The 23,830-nt window shown below is 42.4% G+C and overlaps 1 protein-coding gene across 1 annotated transcript in view; it reads left to right on the forward strand.

The window, feature by feature from the left end:
* The first annotated feature begins 867 nt into the window (after positions 1-867).
* The window catches only part of LOC118815174 (katanin-interacting protein), a 49,650-nt gene continuing 26,687 nt past the window's right edge, over positions 868-23,830 (forward strand). Inside the window, 14 exon segments of the mRNA XM_036581105.1 lie at positions 868-953; positions 1,589-1,632; positions 9,110-9,195; positions 10,079-10,263; positions 10,429-10,514; positions 11,711-11,812; positions 11,944-12,039; positions 13,834-14,056; positions 15,341-15,466; positions 16,618-16,814; positions 17,274-17,389; positions 18,228-18,327; positions 18,969-19,184; positions 20,338-20,475. Coding sequence (XP_036436998.1) covers positions 947-953; positions 1,589-1,632; positions 9,110-9,195; positions 10,079-10,263; positions 10,429-10,514; positions 11,711-11,812; positions 11,944-12,039; positions 13,834-14,056; positions 15,341-15,466; positions 16,618-16,814; positions 17,274-17,389; positions 18,228-18,327; positions 18,969-19,184; positions 20,338-20,475 — 1,722 coding nt within the window. The 5' untranslated portion in view covers positions 868-946.

Below are 23,830 nucleotides of genomic sequence, written 5' to 3' on the forward strand. Positions count from 1 at the left end.
CTGTTTACATCTCACACACTGAGTTATGGGGGATTTTTGAGGCCCTAGTGGAAAAATGAGTGGAATCCCTCTGTAATATCAGGTATAAACAGGGCCAAACGCTGTTTTGCTGCTCTAAACGCCTGGAAGCTGTGATATTCTGGTGTTTCGAGCTCTAAATATAAGCATTATGAGTGCTGAGTGGTGGTGGGGAGGTGGGCGTGGCTAAGAGGAACGCTCTGGCTCTGATAGGCCCGTGGTTGTCCAGGTTACCAGAAATCGGCGTGTCTATGAGGGACGGCGTTCTCTGATTGCCCAGCGTCTTTTTAGGTACCAGCGGTTGCCGTGTCTGAGGAACAGCACTTTCTGATTGGCTCACGGTTGCCCCAGTTACCAGGGACGGGCTCTTTCTGATTGGACCACTGGTCCAGGTTAAGACAGTGGAGAGAGGGGCTGGAGGGCGTGTCCACGAGGACCAGCGCTGTCTGATTGGTCCGCTGTGCCCGGTTGCCAGGGTTAGGCACTCTCTGACACTGTGCCCGAGGCCGAATCCCAAATGGCTCCCTGCTCCCTACATAGTGCACTTCGCGAGCTGGGAAATGTTGGATTCTACACCGAAATAGCGCGCGCGATGTCCACTGCGGACGTGACTGAATCCGAAATAGCCACGGTTTAGGCTCAGAAGCCGTTCTTTTAAGACCTACGTAGTGCACTAGGTAGGCAGTAGGGAGGCATTGGGGATCCAGCCCAGGTTACGCGTCCGTGAGCGGCAGCGCTCGCTGGTTGGCCCGAGGCGCAGCGTTAGTCTCCGTTCGATTGGCCATTTCCAAAAGTGGGCGGGTTCACAGGGAAGCTTGCGCTCTCCGATTGGCTCACGGTTCTCCTGGTTACCAGCTCCGTCTGTCCACAACAGAAGTCGCGTGTTGAGCGCCGCTCGAAGCTGGGCGAGAAAGCGCGAAGAGATGTAATGGACTGTGAGTGAAACCCGCTCCGCACTCGCTTCACCGCGCACATTAAGGCTGAGGTTAACTTTTACATGTTAATTAATCTAAATTTACATAGGCAGTTATTTTGCGTGAGCGTGCTGCGTTGCTAAGCTAGCCAACAGGCCAACAGGCATCAAGCCAGAAAGCGGGAGGTGGTTTCTTTTTCCAATGTTCCCGTTCCACCTTAAATGAATGCAACTGCTGCACCACTTAAGGTGGACCGGCCAAATTCGTAATCAGTGTAAGGGACAGTGTATCAGACAGTAAGGGACTGGATACTACGCAGGAAGAGCTGCATGTGCGACACATATTTTATAGTTAAATCCTCTGAGAAAGCGTTTAATTTAGCTTAGCCAGGCCCAGCCTCCAGCCGCGGTGTGGATTGTTTGGGTGCGCGGGGATTAGCCAGCGTCTCCCCGGGAACCTCCGCCAACATCCACCGCTAACAGCTGCACCACCGCTGCTCCATTTCCCTTTAAGACGTGTCGTAGTTTTAATACACGCTGTTTTACGCTGATATAATATGAAATGTGTTGTGTAATGAAGCTCTGTGAGGCTGTACTGGGTGCTAATGTTTCATTTTCGCGGTGTTTTGTTCTCCTCCTCGACCCCCCGGAGCACAGCGGCTTCACAGCGGCGCTCCGAGAGACCCTCCGCGGGCAGAGAGGTAAGAGCAGCTCCGCGGTGAAAACGCAGCGTCTTCACTGCTTTGTTTTGTGTTTAAAGCAGCCCAAACAGACCGTGTAAAGCCAGTATGGATGTCATACGCTCCTCCATTCCGTACCTGTCTTTATACACCGTTTATTTTATTCGTAATTAATCAAAACAAACCGTGATATTTTGTCGAAAGTGCAGATGTTAAAGTTTTAACCGTAACCCCGTTTGTATTGTAAGTGTAAAATGAGATTTTATCGCGAATTTGATGAAGTGTGATTGTTTTAAGTGCAGTATTGTTTCATGGAAAGGAAGAAAAGCATTATTTGCTTTTTTTAACCATTTATTGAGATGAGATAACTGTAAGTTGTAGACTCGAATCTGTCGATTCAGAATGTGAGTAGAACGAAAATGTAATTAATTACGTGACGTAATTATGTAGTTATTATATTTATAGTTTACCAAAAAAATCTTATTTTAATAGCGGAGGTAGATGCCATGTTTTATGACATTTTTGTCACTGAAACAAATGGAAATTGTCGTAAGTTCATGCTCGAATCTGTCGATGCAGAATGCAAATCTAATGTAAATATAGGTAAATATGCAGCTGCTATTTATTATACAGCCATAGACCTGCATTAAAGAAGTGTCGTTACTGAGTGAGGAGAATAAAAACAGGCTAAAACATCATTTAAAAGTCAGAGGTGTCAATTCGGGAGATTTTCACACCACGTCGTACATCTTTACGTATTAACGTCTCACACAGACTCTAAAAGAAGGTCCTGCTCAATGTTCAGGTCTCAAATGATCTCAAAGTCCACATCATACTGATGAAGATGTGATGATGATAGTAGATAATTCACTCACTTCCTCAGAGACGCTCCTTCACCAAGTTTAGACTGAGTTCTCTTTGAATTCATCCGCATCTTCCACACATTGTGTGCAGTTACACTTTTCCACCAGAGAGGTCTCCAAATCCCCAAAACCTACAAAGTGCAGCTTTATGATGACCATCTTATATAAATCAAATGTTGTGCAAAATAAAATAATACCAGTGTTCTGAGATCAGGGGTTCCCAAACTCATTGTCTTTGCCAAAGTGCAGTCTTTTGTTGACTGAGGGCCAAAATAACATCCAAACAAGGATGTAATTAGGTTTCAGAATGAGATTAAGTAATTTAAACATGTATATTAGAACAGGGTTTCTCGACCTGTGGGCCACGGACCACCAGTGGGCGATGAAGCACTCTCTAGTGGTCCGCGGGCCTGACCTCAGGTGGAGGCAGTAGTTTGTATTGAGCCGGGAGAGGCATATAAACAAAAATACCACAGTTGCAGACTAATTAGACGTCATCAATTTGAGACAATGCCGCCGCAGTTCCAAATCACTGCCCACATCTACATCTACCTTTTTTTATGTTGTTTTTTAACATTACTGCAAATTTTGGTTTCTGCGATTTGAGGTGAAATGGATGATCTGATCTTTTTCGGGCTGTAATTCACAGGTTTTTTGGAGAAAATAGACTAATATTTCAATGAAATGCCACTTTTAAGTTTTAACAGGGCTGTAAAGTGTTGTGGTTTTGTTAGTATTTGTGAGTGTGTATATTAAACTGTACCACTCCGAAATACATGAGCATGTTGTCAAGGACATGTTACTAAGGACATTATCAATAAACAGGTGTGGCGCAGTTAGCTATATCGCTAAATACTGTAGCTGATGTTAGCCAGATCCGGAAACAGTTTAGTTCTCTGACAGACTCACGCGTCACGTCGTCCACTGAAGAGGAACGACCTTGTGTAGAAAATGACGAGTTCTCATCAGCATCCAGTGTGGATCCAGTTAGCTGTGGTTTCAGATCACTAGCAAAAACCTGAGGTCCAAAATCTCCTCCAGGACTCCTCCTACAGTAGAGCCTCTCAGTCCATCCAGCATCTCTCAGCAGAGGAGCTGAAGTTTGTGCAGCTCTTTTCTCCTCTTTTTGGATCCGTTTGGTCTAAAATAAAACACTAAAGCTCCACAGTGAGAGAAGAGATCAGCAGTGAAGCAGAACCGGAGCTGAATCGATACAGCAGAACCACATTAAACCCAGAAAAGGGATTTAGGACCCAAATCCATCACCGCGCTACTTTGCTATTGTGTATTCAGCGTTTTCTCTTTCTCTCCTTTCTCTTATTCTTGCTTAGTGCCTTCTTTCTTTTTTCTTCTGTTTCTCCTCTCTTTCCAGCGCTCCTGTTCTCTCTGTGTCTCCAGAGGCTCTGGCTAACCGAGTAGCCGCTAATCTGTAAGACTTGCTTCTATTATTTTGTAGTTATTTCATTCCTTTTCTCTCTCAGTCTTTTTCCCTTGCTTTCTTTTCAGTGCTTCTCAGTCTCTCTATAGTTTCCCGTGTTAAATCAGTATTGTAGGTTCTTCAGCACGGCCTGCATCTCGCAGACCAGACCTCTGCCTGTCGTCAGAGAGTCTTTTGCATTTCATCACCTAAAATTGCCAAGAACTGCCTGCTTTAACAGGAAAGGGCCGTTTGACTGGCCAGTCATGGGTCATTGTTTCAGTGTGAGGTGGAGGTGCAAGAAAGCAAACCGGCAGAAAACAGATTAGTGTGTCAGAAAAATGTAAGGATCTCTCGCCTAAAAGCCCCAAAGTTCCATCATTCTCCACTGAGATCCGTTATTTTCACCAAACTCCATAGTTCTCCACCAAACACCATCATTACCCATCAAACACCGACAGTTTCCACCTAACATTAAACACCATCAATCAACACCAACACACCATCATTACCCATCAAACACCAACAGTTTCCACCTAACACTAAACACCATCATTCAACACCAAACACCATCATTACCCATCAAACACCCACAGTTTCCACCTTCCACCAAACACCATCATTACCCATCAAACACCCACAGTTTCCACCTTCCACCAAACACCATCATTACCCATCAAACACCCACAGTTTACTCACTGTCCCTCAGAAACAAACAGCGCCATTTTGGAGGAAAACTAACATCCACGTAATTCTGTGCCTCATTGCAGTGTTGCTGTAAAACTGTGACAGTTCAGCACTTCATTATGTGCTTTAAAGCAGTTCTGTAGGACTGTGAGGCTGTTGGTTTTTACGCTATGTGATTATTCTTTATTTCTATAAAGCTGGTCTTTAGTACTATGAGATGGTTCTTTACTACTATAAGACTGTTGTTTAGCACAAAGACTGTTGTTTAGCACTATAAGACTGTTGTTTATAAGACTGTTCTTTAGCTCTATAAGACTGTTGTTTATAAGACTTGTGTTTAGCTCTGTAAGACTGTTCTTTAGCTCTGTGAGACTGTTGTTTATAAGACTTGTGTTTAGCTCTGTAAGACTGTTCTTTAGCTCTATAAGACTGTTCTTTAGCACTGTAAGACTGTTCTTTAGCACTGTAAGACTGTTCTTTAGCACTGTAAGACTGTTGTTTATAAGACTGTTCTTTAGCTCTGTAAGACTGTTCTTTAGCTCTGTAAGACTGTTCTTTAGCTCTATAAGACTGTTGTTTATAAGACTTGTGTTTAGCTCTGTAAGACTGTTCTTTAGCTCTGTAAGACTGTTCTTTAGCTCTGTAAGACTGTTGTTTATAAGACTGTTCTTTAGCTCTATAAGACTGTTCTTTAGCTCTATAAGACTGTTGTTTATAAGACTTGTGTTTAGCTCTGTAAGACTGTTCTTTAGCTCTATAAGACTGTTCTTTAGCACTGTAAGACTGTTCTTTAGCACTGTAAGACTGTTCTTTAGCACTGTGAGACTGTTGTTTATAAGACTGTTCTTTAGCTCTGTAAGACTGTTCTTTAGCTCTATAAGACTGTTGTTTATAAGACTGTGTTTAGCTCTGTAAGACTGTTCTTTAGCTCTGTAAGACTGTTGTTTATAAGACTGTTCTTTAGCTCTGTAAGACTGTTCTTTAGCTCTGTAAGACTGTTGTTTATAAGACTGTTCTTTAGCTCTATAAGACTGTTCTTTAGCTCTATAAGACTGTTGTTTATAAGACTTGTGTTTAGCTCTGTAAGACTGTTCTTTAGCACTGTAAGACTGTTCTTTAGCACTGTAAGACTGTTCTTTAGCACTGTAAGACTGTTCTTTAGCTCTGTGAGACTGTTGTTTATAAGACTGTTCTTTAGCTCTGTAAGACTGTTCTTTAGCTCTATAAGACTGTTCTTTAGCTCTATAAGACTGTTCTTTAGCTCTATAAGACTGTTCTTTAGCACTGTAAGACTGTTGTTTAGCTCTATAAGACTGTCTTTAGCACTGTAAGACTGTTCTTTAGCACTGTGAGACTGTTGTTTATAAGACTGTTCTTTAGCTCTGTAAGACTGTGCTTTAGCTCTGTAAGACTGTTCTTTAGCTCTATAAGACTGTTCTTTAGCTCTGTAAGACTGTTGTTTATAAGGCTGTGTTTAGCTCTCTAAGACTGTTGTTTAGCTCTCTAAGACTTGTTTAGCTCTGTAAGACTGTTCTTTAGCTCTGTAAGACTGTTGTTTAGCTCTCTAAGACTTGTTTAGCTCTGTAAGACTGTTGTTTAGCTCTGTAAGACTGTTGTTTAGCTCTGTAAGACTGTTGTTTAGCTCTGTAAGACTGTTGTTTATAAGACTGTTCTTTAGCTCTGTAAGACTGTTCTTTAGCTCTGTAAGACTGTTGTTTATAAGGCTTGTGTTTAGCTCTATAAGACTGTTCTTTAGCTCTGTAAGACTGTTCTTTAGCTCTGTGAGACTGTTGTTTATAAGACTTGTGTTTAGCTCTGTAAGACTGTTCTTTAGCTCTATAAGACTGTTCTTTAGCACTGTAAGACTGTTCTTTAGCACTGTAAGACTGTTGTTTAGCTCTGTGAGACTGTTGTTTATAAGACTGTTCTTTAGCTCTGTGAGACTGTTCTTTAGCTCTGTAAGACTGTTCTTTAGCTCTGTAAGACTGTTCTTTAGCTCTATAAGACTGTTCTTTAGCTCTATAAGACTGTTCTTTAGCTCTGTGAGACTGTTGTTTATAAGACTGTTCTTTAGCTCTGTAAGACTGTTCTTTAGCTCTATAAGACTGTTCTTTAGCTCTATAAGACTGTTCTTTAGCTCTATAAGACTGTTCTTTAGCTCTGTAAGACTGTTGTTTATAAGGCTTGTGTTTAGCTCTATAAGACTGTTCTTTAGCTCTGTAAGACTGTTGTTTATAAGGCTTGTGTTTAGCTCTGTAAGACTGTTCTTTAGCTCTATAAGACTGTTCTTTAGCTCTGTAAGACTGTTGTTTAGCTCTGTAAGACTGTTGTTTATAAGACTGTTCTTTAGCTCTGTAAGACTGTTGTTTATAAGACTGTTCTTTAGCTCTGTAAGACTGTTCTTTAGCTCTGTAAGACTGTTGTTTATAAGACTGTTCTTTAGCTCTATAAGACTGTTCTTTAGCTCTATAAGACTGTTGTTTATAAGACTTGTGTTTAGCTCTGTAAGACTGTTCTTTAGCTCTATAAGACTGTTCTTTAGCACTGTAAGACTGTTCTTTAGCACTGTAAGACTGTTCTTTAGCACTGTAAGACTGTTCTTTAGCACTGTGAGACTGTTGTTTATAAGACTGTTCTTTAGCTCTGTAAGACTGTTCTTTAGCTCTATAAGACTGTTGTTTATAAGACTTGTGTTTAGCTCTGTAAGACTGTTCTTTAGCTCTGTAAGACTGTTGTTTATAAGACTGTTCTTTAGCTCTGTAAGACTGTTCTTTAGCTCTGTAAGACTGTTGTTTATAAGACTGTTCTTTAGCTCTATAAGACTGTTCTTTAGCTCTATAAGACTGTTGTTTATAAGACTTGTGTTTAGCTCTGTAAGACTGTTCTTTAGCTCTATAAGACTGTTCTTTAGCACTGTAAGACTGTTCTTTAGCACTGTAAGACTGTTCTTTAGCACTGTAAGACTGTTCTTTAGCTCTGTGAGACTGTTGTTTATAAGACTGTTCTTTAGCTCTGTAAGACTGTTCTTTAGCTCTATAAGACTGTTCTTTAGCTCTATAAGACTGTTCTTTAGCTCTATAAGACTGTTCTTTAGCACTGTAAGACTGTTCTTTAGCTCTATAAGACTGTTCTTTAGCACTGTAAGACTGTTCTTTAGCACTGTGAGACTGTTGTTTATAAGACTGTTCTTTAGCTCTGTAAGACTGTGCTTTAGCTCTGTAAGACTGTTCTTTAGCTCTATAAGACTGTTCTTTAGCTCTGTAAGACTGTTGTTTATAAGGCTTGTGTTTAGCTCTCTAAGACTGTTCTTTAGCTCTCTAAGACTGTTGTTTAGCTCTGTAAGACTGTTCTTTAGCTCTCTAAGACTGTTGTTTAGCTCTCTAAGACTGTTCTTTAGCTCTGTAAGACTGTTCTTTAGCTCTGTAAGACTGTTCTTTAGCTCTGTAAGACTGTTGTTTAGCTCTGTAAGACTGTTGTTTATAAGACTGTTCTTTAGCTCTGTAAGACTGTTCTTTAGCTCTGTAAGACTGTTGTTTATAAGGCTTGTGTTTAGCTCTATAAGACTGTTCTTTAGCTCTGTAAGACTGTTCTTTAGCTCTGTGAGACTGTTGTTTATAAGACTTGTGTTTAGCTCTGTAAGACTGTTCTTTAGCTCTATAAGACTGTTCTTTAGCACTGTAAGACTGTTCTTTAGCACTGTAAGACTGTTGTTTAGCTCTGTGAGACTGTTGTTTATAAGACTGTTCTTTAGCTCTGTGAGACTGTTCTTTAGCTCTGTAAGACTGTTCTTTAGCTCTGTAAGACTGTTCTTTAGCTCTGTAAGACTGTTCTTTAGCTCTATAAGACTGTTCTTTAGCTCTATAAGACTGTTCTTTAGCTCTGTGAGACTGTTGTTTATAAGACTGTTCTTTAGCTCTGTAAGACTGTTCTTTAGCTCTGTAAGACTGTTCTTTAGCTCTATAAGACTGTTCTTTAGCTCTATAAGACTGTTCTTTAGCTCTATAAGACTGTTCTTTAGCTCTGTAAGACTGTTGTTTATAAGGCTTGTGTTTAGCTCTATAAGACTGTTCTTTAGCTCTGTAAGACTGTTGTTTATAAGGCTTGTGTTTAGCTCTGTAAGACTGTTCTTTAGCTCTATAAGACTGTTCTTTAGCTCTGTAAGACTGTTGTTTAGCTCTGTAAGACTGTTGTTTATAAGACTGTTCTTTAGCTCTGTAAGACTGTTGTTTATAAGACTGTTCTTTAGCTCTGTAAGACTGTTCTTTAGCTCTGTAAGACTGTTCTTTAGCTCTCTAAGACTGTTGTTTATAAGGCTTGTGTTTAGCTCTGTGAGACTGTTGTTTAGCTCTCTAAGACTGTTGTTTAGCTCTGTAAGACTGTTGTTTAGCTCTGTAAGACTGTTGTTTAGCTCTGTAAGACTGTTGTTTAGCTCTCTAAGACTGTTGTTTAGCTCTGTAAGACTTGTGTTTAGCTCTGTAAGTCTGTTCTTTAGAGCTGTAAAACTCTAACGGAGTGTGTGTGTTTTGTGCAGGAGGCGAAGAGAAATGAGACAGGAAATCAACACTGGGCTGAAGAGCAGCTGGATGAATATTTAATCAGCCTGCAACACAAAAACAGGTTAAATCAATCACTCACACACAAACACACAGGTCAAATGACGCTGCAGCCGCACGCACAGAAGCAGGCTGACCTGGTTTTTAACCTCAGTGTGAAGAAGACTTACAATTACTGTTACAGGAGGACGCACACAGACACACACACACACACACACACACACACACACACACACACACACACACACACACACACTTCACACACTACCAGCTGACCTGCAGAGCCAGAAGAGAATCTTTATCATACACTGTGGCATACAGTCCACAAGACTTGTTTATGTGGAAATCGCAGTTGCAGTTTTCACAGGAGCTGCAATTTTAATTATAACCTTCATTATTTACTGTTTTTATTCAACATGGATTAAGTAGAGGCACACTATATTCAGCATTCATGCCTCAAATCTGAAAAAATGAATGTGTTTGTCCTTAAAAATAAAAAAGCTTTGAGCTTACTTTAAAGAAAACGGTCACATTTAAATCACAATTTCAATATTAGTCAGAAAAATCAGCCCTAGCACAACAGTGAGACAGGCTACATGTGGACGCGCAAATCTGATCTGTTCAAATCCGACCTGAATCGCTTTCATATGCGGTCCTAGATCGGATACGTATCCAATTCATGACCATGTAACCTTAATGTGACGCTCAGATCGGAATTCATGTGCTTTTTTTCCACTGCACAGCAAAAGAGGGCACCAAGCTTTTTTTGACCATTTTGTTGAACAAAGATGTTGCATACTTTATTGAATATTATATATTCTAAAATCGGTGCATTTGCTTCTCCACCATCAGACTGGTGTGTCACAAAGTACCAAAGCATTTTACATCCTTTCTTAATATAGTAACTACTCTCTCTCTCTCTCTCTCTCTCTGTCTCTCTCTCTCAGAGCGCTGAGGAAACTGCAGATTAAAGATCCGAAGCAGATCGAGTTGGAGCAGCTGGAACAGGGCTTCACCCTCTACATCAACGGCGCTAACGCTAACGTTGCTAAGGGCAGTCGACCCAGCAGGAGACCCGCTCAGAGATACCTAACCAGCCCCCCACCAGCGCACAGGAACACACACACCGCAGGTACACACACTCTCCCACAGACATGTAGCGTGTTACGACTAACGCAGCTTATTGTACTAAACTAATTATATCCATATTCTCAAAGTTTTCATAATGAAAACGGACTGAGCCACACTTTGTAGAGTTTTGTTACACTTTTGTTGTATCTGTTTTGCGTTCGTGTAGATGCTTCCAGAAGGAGTGGAGTAGAACATCCCGCACCGAGGAGTCACACAGCACCTGAGAGAGTCCAGCGCAGAGAATGGGTCCAGGTACGCACACAGACAGTTACCTTTATTAGATTTGATTATGTGGTTTCTGACACTGGATGATATAATGTTGTCTGTAAACCTGGACTAAAGTGTGTCGCACAGCTAAGAACAGTAGCTGTTCAATCCGTGAATGAGTGCCATTTGAATCCACTACATTCCACAGTGTGCCTTACAGAAATCTACTGATAAATGTTTTCAAGCTTAAATATACACATTACGACCACCTTCTTGTTTCTACGCTCATTGTCCATTTTATCAGCTCCACTTACTATATAGGTGCACTTTGTAGTTCTACAGTTACAGACTGTAGTCCATCTGTTTCTCTGCATACTTTGTTAGCCCCCTTTTACCCTGTTCTTCAGTGGTCAGGACCCCCATGGACCCTCACAGAGCAGGTACTATTTGGGTGGTGGATCATTCTCAGCACTGCAGTAACACTGATGTGCTGGTGGTGTGTTGTGCTGGTCTGAGTGGATCAGACACAGCAGTAAAGTGCACCTATATAATAAGTGGAGCTGATAAAATGGACAATGAGCGTAGAAACAAGAAGGTGGTCATAATGTTATGCCTGATCAGTGTATGTTCAGGTTATATCTCAAATATTACTAAATAAAGTTATTTTAACATCAGATTTTTGCCAGGGTCAGCCATCAAACTCGTTACATATTAGCCATGAAAAAAAGTGCTGTCACAATAATTAAAGTACATTTAAGTCTTCAAAGGGTCCGAATTTAAAAGAAGGTCAAAACTTGATGACATGCGACGTGGCAGACAGTTTAACCTGAGATATTCCACCCTGACTCATTCCCCTCCATCCCAAGCTCCATGTGATGGGACTATAGTTCTCATTGAAGTTATCCACAAAAAAGAATCAGATTTTGGGTGACAGCAATGTGTAATATGTAAAATGTAATATGTGATGGATTGTGAAAAGCTAATTCGTTAGCATGAAAAAAATTCTACTAATCATGTCCAGTTGGCAGCGATCTCAGTTTGACTCAGTTGCCATCTTGGAGCCTTTTGTGCTCATGCTATGTTTGTACATCTCCATTAGTGAGTGCAAACATCCTGGCACTGTCAGACAAAGGTGTGATGATTTAGGCATGCAGTGACCACCATGCTAATTGGTGGGGTATAAGCTTCCATTACATGGTGGGACCTTGTGGCCTAAATTCTCTTTACTGTCTTATCTGCAGAAGTCGATACGTATCCGCACCGAGACAGGAGACCGGGTCAGAGTGTGCCCAGAAGATAGGTACTCGGACGACTTTGAGACGTACGAGAGCGTAAACATGGAGGTGCGGTGTGGGACAGAAAGAGAAAGCATGATCAAGTTTTAAGAATTGTTCATTTAAAAAATATTAGCCCATCCACGGTTCATTTTCCTCTCTTCCCCTTCTCTCTCACTCTTTATCTCCCTCTTTTTCAGGCTGGCCGAGGGGACTGTAAAGTATCCAGAGTTTTGGGGTCTCACTCAGACTCTGAACCTGCAGACAGGGTTCTGCTCAACCTCGGTCAAGTGAAAGTAAGTGACACCACCACTGGCTGAATCACCACTACAACCACAGACCCAAACACCATTACAAACACAGACCCAAACACCACCACCACAGACCCAGACACGATGACCACAGACCCAAAGACCATCTCTAACATCACCACAGGCCAAAACACCATAACGAACACCATAACTGAACCAAACACCATCACTACTGTTACCACAGACCCAAACACCATCACTATCTCAGACCCAAACATCAAAACCACTCATCCAAATGATGTTGTCAACACAACCACAGACCTAAACACCATCACCAACACCGCTATAGGCCTAAATGCCATTACCACCATAAACCAAAACACCATAACCACCACTAACTCAGACACCATTACAAAAACCACCAGAGGTCCAAATACCATCACCACCACTACCACAAACACCTTTACCTCCATAAACCAAAATCATAACTACTACTGACTCAGGCACCAGTACCAACACCACCAGCAACCCAAACATCATCATCATCATCATTATTATCATCATCATCATCAACACAACAACAGACCCAAACACCATCACCAACACCACTGGAGATGTGAACGCAATCATCTTCACTACCACAAACCCAAATGCCATCAGGACCGGCACAACAGGGCCAAACACCACCATCTTCACCATCACAGACCCAAGCACAACCGAACACCATCACCAGTACCATCATGAACCCAAACACCATCATCCGTACTGCCAGAATATCACCATCGTGAGCACTTCCAGAGACTCAAACACCTCACCACCATAGACCCAAACAATATAAACACCACAGACCCAAACACAATCATCAGTATCAGCACAGACCCAAATGCCATCACAAGCAGCACCACTATCACTACCACAGACCCAAACACCATCGGCATCACCAACACCACCACAGACCCAATACCATCACTAATAGTACTGCAGATCCAAATGCAATCACCAACACCACCACAGGCCCAAATACCTGTACTGCAGATCCAAATGCCATCACCAACACCACAACAGACCTAAACGCCATCACCAACACCACCACAGACCCAAATACCGTCACTAGCACTACTGCAGATCCAAATGCCATCACCAACACCACAACAGACCCAAATACCTGTACTGCAGATCCAAATGCCATCACCAACACCACAACAGACCCAAATACCATCACTAGCACTACTGCAGATCAAAATGCCATCGCCAACACCACCACAGACCCAAATACCATCGCCAACACCACCACAGACCTAAATACCATCACCAACACCACAACAGACCCAAATATCATCACTAGCACTACTGCAGATCAAAATGCCATCGCCAACACCACCACAGACCCAAATACCATCACTAGCACTACTGCAGATCAAAATACCATCGCCAACACCACCACAGACCCAAATACCATCGCCAACACCACCACAGACCCAAAGGCCCTCACTAACACCACCACAGACCCAAATACCATCGCCAACACCACCACAGACCCAAAGGCCCTCACCAACACCACCACAGACCCAAATACCATCGCCAACACCACCACAGACCCAAAGGCCCTCACTAACACCACCACAGACCCAAATACCATCGCCAACACCACCACAGACCCAAATGCCATCGCTAACACCACCAAAGGCCCCAGCACTGTCACCATCATCACTACAGACCCAAATGCTGTCACCATTACCACCACAGCCCATAACACTGTCACCAACACTCATTGAGCAGTACAGACATGTAGTGTCAGTATGTTTCTCAGTAATGGCAGTGTATGTGGGCTTGTGAAAGGTACTGCGGCGCAGCCTGGAGGCGAGTGTGCGGCGGAGCAGCCATGACTCTGCAGGGGAGGAGTCAGAGGAGGAGTGGGTGGAGGAGCAGCTGGAAAGAGAGGAGAGTAACGAGAGTCTGACTGACATGACCCTGCCCTCCTCCCCCAAACCCACACAGCCAATCAGCAGCCATCCCAGCCCTGATGACCTCATCGTGCTGGACTTTGGCCCCTCCCATAAAGGTGGGGCTTCACTTAATTAGTTACTTCAAATCTAGGTTTACAGGTCTATGAAGAAATACTGCATGAGCCAGCTGTTCTTACAGGAACAGTCTGGCACAAAATGTAGCGTACAGAGTTTCCTCCCTTACGCCAGAAGTAGTTCGTCTAGTGTTCAGTGCCTGAAGTTTCTCTCTTTGGTTGAGGCTAATGTAGCTAACAAGTAATGGAGGTTTATACTCTACTAATTAGTATGGTGCTAATTGGATCCCTAAATCACATACTCGCCTCAAACCATGTGGAGTTGTTCACTAATTGCTAAAAGACTTTGGTTTCTGAGAGTGTACGATATACTGTTATACACCGATCAGGCATAACATTGTCCATTTTATCAGCTCCACTTACTATATAGGTGCACTTTGTAGTTCTACAGTTACAGACTGTAGTCCATCTGTTTCTCTGATACTTTGTTAGCCCCCTTTTACCCTGTTCTTCAGTGGTCAGGACCCCCATGGACCCTCACAGAGCAGGTACTATTTGGGTGGTGGATCATTCTCAGCACTGCAGTAACACTGATGTGCTGGTGGTGGTGTGTTAGTGTGTGTTGTGCTGGTTCGAGTGGATCAGACACAGCAGTGCTGCTGGAGTTTTTAAACACTGTGTCCACTCACTGTCCACTCTATTAGACACTCCTACCTTGTCAGTCCACCTTGTAGATGTAAAGTCAGAGACGATAGCTCATCTGCTGCTGCACAGTTTGTGTTGGTCATCCTCTAGTCCTTCATCAGTGGTCACAGGACGCTGCCCACAGGACGCTGTTGGCTGGATATTTTTGGTTGGTGGACTGTTCTCAGTCCAGGAGTGACACTGAGGTGTTTAAAAACTCCAGCAGCACTGCTGTGTCTGATCCACTCAGACCAGCACAACACACACTAACACACCACCACCACGTCAGTGTTACTGCAGTGCTGAGAATGATCCACCACCCAAATAGTACCTGCTCTGTGAGGGTCCATGGGGGTCCTGACCACTGAAGAACAGGGTAAAAGGGGGCTAACAAAGTATCAGAGAAACAGATGGACTACAGTCTGTAACTGTAGAACTACAAAGTGCACCTGTATAGTAAGTGGAACTGATAAAATGGACAATGAGCGCAGAAACAAGGAGGCGGTCATAATGTTTGCCTGATTGGTGTGTATAAAAGATATGAAAGTATGTTACATAGCTAAAACAGTGTTGGAGGCCGTATTGAAGCCTGAATTTTGGCAGGGTAATCAGTCTCCAAAGTAGTGAATTTGTTTTCTCTAGGGCGTAAGATTGAGCGCTCCCTCTCGGCTAAGCGGAAGGACAGTGTGGAATCGTATGTTCCCACCAAGCCTGTTCTAGTGAAGAAAACAACAGACAGATCCAACAGAACCAGACAGGACACATCACGTGAGTAAACACATACATACACTGTGTTGCACAAGGAGAGATACACTGTATGGCCAAAGTATGAGAACACCTGACCATAACACCTATATGAGCTTGATGGACGTCCCATTCCAAAACCATGGGCATTAGTATGAGGTTGACCCCCTTTGCGGCTATAACAGCTTCCACTCTTCTGGGAAGCTTTCTACAAGATTTTGGAGAGTGTCTGTGGGAATTTGTGCCCATTCAGTCAAGGCTCACGGCTCTGTGAGGGCACTGGAGTTCCTCCACACCAAACTGGTCACTCCATGTCTTTATGGAGCTGCTTTGTGCACAGGGGCTCAGTCATGCTGGAACAGGAAAGGCTCTTCCCCAAACTGCTGACACAAAGCTGGAAGAGTTTAACTGTGTAACTGTGTATATCACCCTTCACTGGAACTGAGGGGCCCAAACCCTGAAAAACAGCCCAGCCCATCATCCCTCCTCCACCAAACTCTACTGTTGGCTCTGCATTCCGGTGGGTAACGTTCTCCTGACATCCACCAAACCCAGATTCATCATCAGACTGACAGATAGAGAAGCTGATTCATCACTCCAGAGAACACGTTTCCACTGCTCCAGAGTCCAGTGGCGGGGCTTTACACCAGAGATTCTCAGCCTGTGGGCCAGGGACCACCAGTAGGCCGTGAAGCACCTTCGGGTGGTCCATGGGCTTGTATTCAGGGGGAGACAGTCGTTTGTAGTGGACCGGTAAAGATGTATAAATTATAAATTGTGAGCAATTAAAAAAAAAACAATTAAAAAAAAAAGAGTTGATTTTAGTTTTTCTGTGGGCCGCTATGCTTTAATGTTGCAAACAGGTGGGCCTTGGGGTGGAAAAGGTTGAGAACTCCTGCTTTACACCACTCCAGCCGACGCTTGCCATTGCGTATAGTGATCGTAGGTTTGTGTGCAGCTCCTCCACCTTGGAAACCCCTGCTGATACAAAAATACACATCATGTACATTTTAAAAAGTATTTTTAATTGATACATTTATTGAAGTTTAGAATTTGCGTTTTCCGCATGATGTCTTTGCTTGTTTCATTTAGCTACGAGTGAGACAGAATATTTCTCTCTGTCTCTCTCTCTCTCTGCGTCTCTGTATGTCTCTCTCTCTCTCTTTCTCTCTTAGGGCCATGTAGTCGTGTAGAGCGCCCCCTGTCAGCGGTGCGTAGAGTTCAGGATGAGAGGGATTCAGAAGAGACTGCAGTCCGAGTGCTGGAGGCTCTACAGAGAGAAAACTCCCCCACACACTCACGGCTCTCAGACAGAACATCACTCACGCGCACGCCTGATCACAGAGAGACCAGAGTGTTCAGCCTCAGTCCGGTACAGAACCGCTAGAACGTTCATGATGCTTAAAAATTCATTTGTACATGTTTACGTGCTCATTTATGTATTACTTGTTGGCAGTTTGTGTTCACCTTCCCCAATTTCATTTCTTTTTAATGTTCTAAAACTTTAACCCAACCTTTTGGCAGAACCGATGCTTTTTTGCATTATTTATAACGTGAACAAAGCACCCTTAATTGAGTTGAATTAAGGTGAGCAAAACTGAGTTTAATTGAAGCAAACTGAATTAAATTGATATGAATTGAGTTAATTTGAATTGGCACAAAATTGAATTGGAGTATAATTGAGTTGAATTGGAACAACATTGAATTGAGTGTAACTGAGCTGAATTGAGTTGAATTGTGTGAATTGAGTTGAATTCAGTGTAACTCAGTTAGTTGAATTGAACTAATTTGAGCTAAATTGAGTTGTATTGAATTGAATATTTTCTCGTAGAAGAGAACACATCAGCAGATGAACGGCTCCATTCATGATGAGGATGATGAGGACGAAGAGGAAGATGAGGGTCGAGTGACTAAAGCCATGCAGAGGATAACTCTGATGGGGCCCAGGTAACAATACACCACAAACTACCCACAGTGCTCTCTGATCAGTGTGATTGCTGAGTCAGAATTTGGGTTATTGTACTCTCATTCTCTCTCTCTCTCTCTCTCTCTCTCACTCTCTCTCTCTCTCTCTCTCTCTCTCACTCTCTCTCTCTCTCTCTGTATCTCTGTATCTCTATCTCTCTCTGTATCTCTCTTTTTTCTCTCTCTCTCTCTCTGTATCTCTGTATCTCTCTCTGTATCTCTCTCTTTTCTCTCTCTCTGTATCTCTACCTCTTTTTTCTCTCTCTCTGTATCTCTCCTCTTTTTTCTCTCTCTCTGTATCTCTCTCTGTCACTCTCTCTCTGTATCTCTTTTCTCTCTCTCTGTATCTCTCTCTGTCACTCTCTCTCTGTATCTCTTTTCTCTCTCTGTATCTCTCTCTGTCACTCTCTCTCTCTGTATCTCTCTCTCTTTTTCTCTCTCTCTCTCTCTCTCTCTGTATCTCTCTCTTTTCTCTCTGTCTCTCTCTCTCTCTCTCTCTCTCTCTCTCTCTGTCTCTCTCTCTCTCTCTCTCTCTCTCTGTATCTCTCTCTTTTCTCTCTGTGTCTCTCTCTCTCTCTCTCTCTCTCTCTCTGTATCTCTCTCTTTTCTCTCTGTCTCTCTCTCTCTGTCTCTCTCTCTCTCTCTCTCTCTATCTCTCTCTCTCTGTATCTCTCTCTTTTCTCTCTGTGTGTCTCTCTCTCTCTCTCTCTCTCTCTCTCTCTCTATCTCTCTCTCTCTGTATCTCTCTCTTTTCTCTCTGTGTGTCTCTCTCTCTCTCTCTCTCTCTCTCTCTCTCTCTCTCTCTCTCTCTCTCTCTCAGTCAGCAGAAGCGTCTACTGAAGGCTCTGGAGAGAATTGAAGCTGAAGCTGAATCCGCCGTTTCTCACAGACGGATCAGCAGCCCTCCACAGACTGCGACTGTGAGTGTTGATGGGCTTTTACTTGCTTACATTAAGGAGATTTTCATATAATGATCTACACCATCTGGGGGATTATTTTAAATCCAGATTTAAAGTGATTTTACGCTTGTAATGAAAACTAAAAGAACTACCTAATATCGTACTGATTTAGTACAAAAACAAGATCATATCACAATGTCACACCTGGATTAGGGGTAGAATAAACATACATTAAAAATATGGTGATATATTTGTTTTTGCAGAATCAATGTATAGCTATTGTTATTGTGGGCACATTATTGCAGTAATATCACTTGGACTCCTGTGATGTTCATATGATCCACACAGTCACTCTGACAGACTGTAATACACTACAGGAAGTGTAGGGGGCGATATGGCTTCTACTGTTTCATTTAAAAAGCCTCTATAATGTTCATATGATCCACACAGTCACTCTGACAGACTGTAATACACTACAGGAAGTGCAGGGGGCGATATGACTTCTATTGTCAGATTAGTTTATTAATGGAATAATAGCCAATAGATGAATTGATCATAGAACTAATAGTTAATTGCAGTTGTAAGTGCCAGTTATCTTCTGCCTGCTGTTATTATTACTGTTGGTGGGATCATTAACAGGATGTTATTCATTTCTGTTGCAGTGGACGAGAAAACCGACCGTGACAGAGGTGACGTCCACTCTGTATGTTACCATGGAGATTTTGTCTAACTGGGGTAACCCTGGTCGTGTTGGACTGACGGAGGTTCAGTTTTTCTGTCGGAGGAACCGCAGGCTCTACGTCTCTCCTCACGACTTGGACATCCGAAACACCGACCAACCCGGCAACCTCGCAGCGCTCGTCAACGGAAAGACTAAAGTGAGCTCTGTTAATGGATGTAAACACATATGGAGACAAATATCTTAATAAAGACAAATGTTCTGATTTCTTATACTGGATATGAAGTCAGTTTACTCTTGGAAGCCCTGAAGCGCCTCTGTGTAAAAAACATTTGTTTAAATGTTTGTAATTAATTGCATAGCAACATTATAAAGTTACCTTTATATTCTGTATTGACAGGTTTGAGTCTGCACTTCTGACTTTTTTCTGTTAGTTTCGCTGTCTAAAATTTTATGTATATATAACATTCTGACCACCTCCTTGTTTCTACGCTCATTGTCCATTTTATCAGCTCCACTTACTATATAGGTGCACTTTGTAGTTCTACAGTTACAGACTGTAGTCCATCTGTTTCTCTGATACTTTGTTAGCCCCCTTTTACCCTGTTCTTCAGTGGTCAGGACCCCCATGGACCCTCACAGAGCAGGTACTATTTGGGTGGTGGATCATTCTCAGCACTGCAGTAACACTGACGTGGTGGTGGTGTGTTAGTGTGTGTTGCGCTGGTACGAGTGGATCTGAGCTTTTAAACACTGTGTCCACTCACTTTCCACTCTTTTAGACATTCCTACCTTATCGGTCCACCTTGTAGATGTAAAGTCAGAGACGATAGCTCATCTGCTGCTGCACAGTTTGTGTTGGTCATCTTCTAGTCCTCCATCAGTGGTCACAGGATGCTGCCCACAGGACGCTGCCGAGTGGATATTTTTGGTTGGTGGACTATTCTCAGTCCAGCAGTGACACTGAGGTGTTTAAAAACTCCAGCAGCCCTGCTGTGTCTGATCCACTCAGACCAGCACAACACACACTAACACACCACCACCACGTCAGTGTTACTGCAGTGCTGAGAATGACCCACCACCCAAATAGTACCTGCTCTGTGAGGGTCCATGGGGAATTTCTTAGCTTGTTATAATAGCTATGAGTAATAATTAATAATATTTAATAATAATGAATAATAATTAGTATAAAATTATGTTTTTCTTATTGTCAGCGCTAACTGTGACGTCTAAGTGTTCTTAGTGTTAGAAGATAACAAAGCTAAAGAGAAACAGTTACTGTAGGGCTTGAATATCTTCCAGATCGAGCTGATTATTTATATGCCCATAAGTTTGTGTTTGTGTGTTTACAGACCACTAAAGAGCGTAATATGTGGGCGTGTACGTTTCACGCTCCTGTTCAGCTGTACTTCGTGGTCAGAAATGCAGAACGGTCTCCGGATTTCAGCATCTCCCGCATTAAAATCTGGAATTATAACCGCAGTTTGAACGTGAGTGTGACTCCTTTTTCTAACGTCTGTTTGAGCTTCATTCTGAAATGCTGAATATCAACATGTAACAAAGGCAGTAACAGCTGATGTGTAAATTCCTGCAGAACGTGAGCTGATTTACTGTAGAACGTTAGCTAGATCCTGCAGAACGTTAGCTAGATCCTGCAGAACGTTAGCTAAATCCTGCAGAATGTTAGCTAGATCCTGCGGAACATTAGCTAAATGGTGCAGAACATCAGCAAATCTGGCAGAACGTTAGCTAAATCCTGCAGAACGTTAGCTAAATCCTGCAGAACGTTAGCTAGATCCTGCAGAATGTTAGCTAAATCCTGCAGAACGTTAGCTGGATCCTGCAGAACCTTAGCTAAATCTTGCAGAATGTTAGCTAAATCTTGCAGAACGTTAGCTAGATCCTGCAGAACCTTAGCTAAATCTTGCAGAATGTTAGCTAAATCTTGCAGAACGTTAGCTAGATCCTGCAGAACGTTAGCTAAATCTTGCAGAACATTAGCTAAATCCTGCAGAACGTTAGCTAAATCTTGCAGAATGTTAGTTAAATCGTGCAGAACGTTAGCTAGATCCTACAGAATGTTAGCTAAATCCTGCAGAACGTTAGCTAGATCCTGCAGAACGTTAGCTAAATCCTGCAAAACGTTAGCTAACGTTCTGCAGGATCTAGCTAAATCTTGCAGAATGTTAGCTAAATCTTGCAGAACGTTAGCTAGATCCTGCAGAACGTTAGCTAAATCTTGCAGAACCTTAGCTAAATCCTGCAGAACATTAGCTAGATCCTGCAGAACGTTAGCTAAATCTTGCAGAATGTTAGCTAAATCGTGCAGAACGTTAGCTAAATCATGCAGAACGTTAGCTAAATCCTGCAGAATGTTAGCTAAATCCTGCAGAACGTTAGCTGGATCCTGCAGAATCTTAGCTAAATCTTGCAGAATGTTAGCTAAATCCTGCAGAACGTTAGCTGGATCCTGCAGAATCTTAGCTAAATCTTGCAGAATGTTAGCTGGATCCTGCAGAATGTTAGTTAAATCTTGCAGAACATTAGCTAGATCCTGCAGAACGTTAGCTAGATCCTGCAGAACGTTAGCTGAATCTTGCAGAATGTTAGCTGCAGAATGTTAGCTAAATCTTGCAGAATGTTAGCTAAATCGTGCAGAATGTTAGCTGGATCCTGCAGAACCTTAGCCAAATCATGCAGAACGTTAGCTAAATCGTGCAGAACGTTAGCTAGATCCTGCAGAATGTTAGCTAAATCCTGCAGAACGTTAGCCAAATCCTGCAGAACGTTAGCTTAATCCTGCAGAACGTTAGCTAAATCTTGCAGAACGTTAGCTAAAGCGAAGTTCCATTAGAATGTATAATCTAGATTCCTGAATCTCCAGGGTTCCATTAGAGAAGAACCCAACTGAAACGACCCAGTTTTAGTAATTGTAGGTTTATACTGGTTCTGCGTGGAACTCCTGAGTAAAACCCCACAGGAAAGCAGGCATTAGCGTGATGCTAACGCAGTCTGTTTGGACAGAGAGCTAAACCGTATTCTGTGTGAGATTATGAAGTGTGTGCGGTTTTTGAGAGTAGGTCAGCTGTGTGTGTGTGAGTGTGTGTGTGTGAGTGTGTGTGTGAGTGTGTCTGTGAGTGAGTGTGTGTGAGTGTGAGTGTGTGTGTGTGTGTGTGTGTGTGTGTGTGAGTGTGTGAGAGAGACAGTAGGAGATTAGCTGTGGGGATTATAGATGAGTTCAGCTTCAGCCTCAGAGTTTAGCTCACAGATACTCTCTGAATCACACAGCGCTCCCAAACCAGCTCCACTCACTCCCAGGACACCCTCAGGTCTGATACACCGTGTGTGTGTGAGTGTGTGTGAGTGTGTGTGAGTGTGTGTGAGTGAGTGTGTGTGAGTGTGTGTGAGTGTGTGTGAGTGTGTGTGTGTGAGTGTGTGTGAGTGTGCGTGAGTGTGTGTGTGTGAGTGTTTCATAGTCTCTAGCTCTGTTTTTCACTCTGATGTTAGCATAGCTCGCTAACAGTGTGTAGCTGTTACCATAGAAACAGCTAAAGGAAGCTTGTAGCAGTCGTGCTCAGCTAGCCGCTGTATGCTAACTTAGCTGACTGCAGCTTCTAGCCGTTTAGAAATCTCTGTGTTTCTGAGGTAAAAACTGCTTCAAACCATAAGATTTAAAGAATATGTACACTTGAGGGAGTAGTGGGGATGTTTTTGGTGTTTTTATGTGCTGGATTGTTTATTTAGGTGTTATTTAAGTGCTCTGAGAGTTGAGAATGTGAGCCTGGCAGGTTCGCATCGCTAATTCCATTTGTTGTTGATTTTCCAGGTGTGAATAAATAAACACATCCTCTACAGAGACACACTCAAATATGACGTTTTTCTGGGAATTTTAACCCACAGTTTCTATTTATTTGCTGAGGTTATGTTGGGGAAAAATATAGTTTTAAAAATGTAAAGTGTTCCAAAACGTATATTTTCCCCCCGTTATGTTAAATCGAGATGTTTTTGTTTATTTAGTATTTTAGAAATGATATTTATCTTACACTTTTTTCATGCTTTCACTAGTAAGTGAATTAAGTAATTAAGTAGGAGAAGTAATTAAACATCAGCTTGCACTGTAAAAGTTGTTCATCAGTTCAACTCAAACAGATTAGCTGTTTTTTTTTCAACCAGTTACTTTATTTTGCAGCATTTTATTTAAATTTTAATTTTGATGAACAAAAACTAAAGTACTAACTAAACCAAATTTCATTACGTCTGTTCCATCTGCTCCATGTTTTACATGAATGTGTACATGAATGTGCTGATAATCAGTCTCAACCATGTCTGTATTATTCAGATTATATGTTAGCAACAATATTATATAGTACAAATTTTAGGGTTTTTGTTGTTGTTATCTTGTTTTTTTGTTTACCTTTTTTGGTTGTATACGTTGTGTATTTATTTTTTATTTTTGATGATTTTACTTGTATTTCACTGGTCTCTTCTTGGATCGGGGCCTTGTCAAGGCGGAAGGGCTTGTGTGGTCTAGGGGTCTTCAGAGCTAAGTCGTCGGGAGCAATATGCTCCTGGTAGGGTCTCCCAGGGTGAACAGGTCTGGAGTGAAGACCCAGACTAACTCGATCCAAAAACCCTCTTTGACAAATGGACACAGACAATCGTGTACCCTGCCCGGGAGAGGGTCACCGGGACCTACCCCTGGAGCCAGGCCTAGGGGTACCGTCCCTGGGGGTATCGGCCTGCCCTATCTAAACCCGAATGGTGAATTGTTATTGGACTTCTGTGCTAGGCATGGATTGTCCATAACAAACACCAAGTTCGAACACAAGGATGTTCATAAGTATA

Source organism: Colossoma macropomum, unplaced genomic scaffold (genome assembly GCF_904425465.1).
Source record: "Colossoma macropomum unplaced genomic scaffold, Colossoma_macropomum, whole genome shotgun sequence".
In the NCBI taxonomy this organism is placed as follows: domain Eukaryota; kingdom Metazoa; phylum Chordata; class Actinopteri; order Characiformes; family Serrasalmidae; genus Colossoma; species Colossoma macropomum.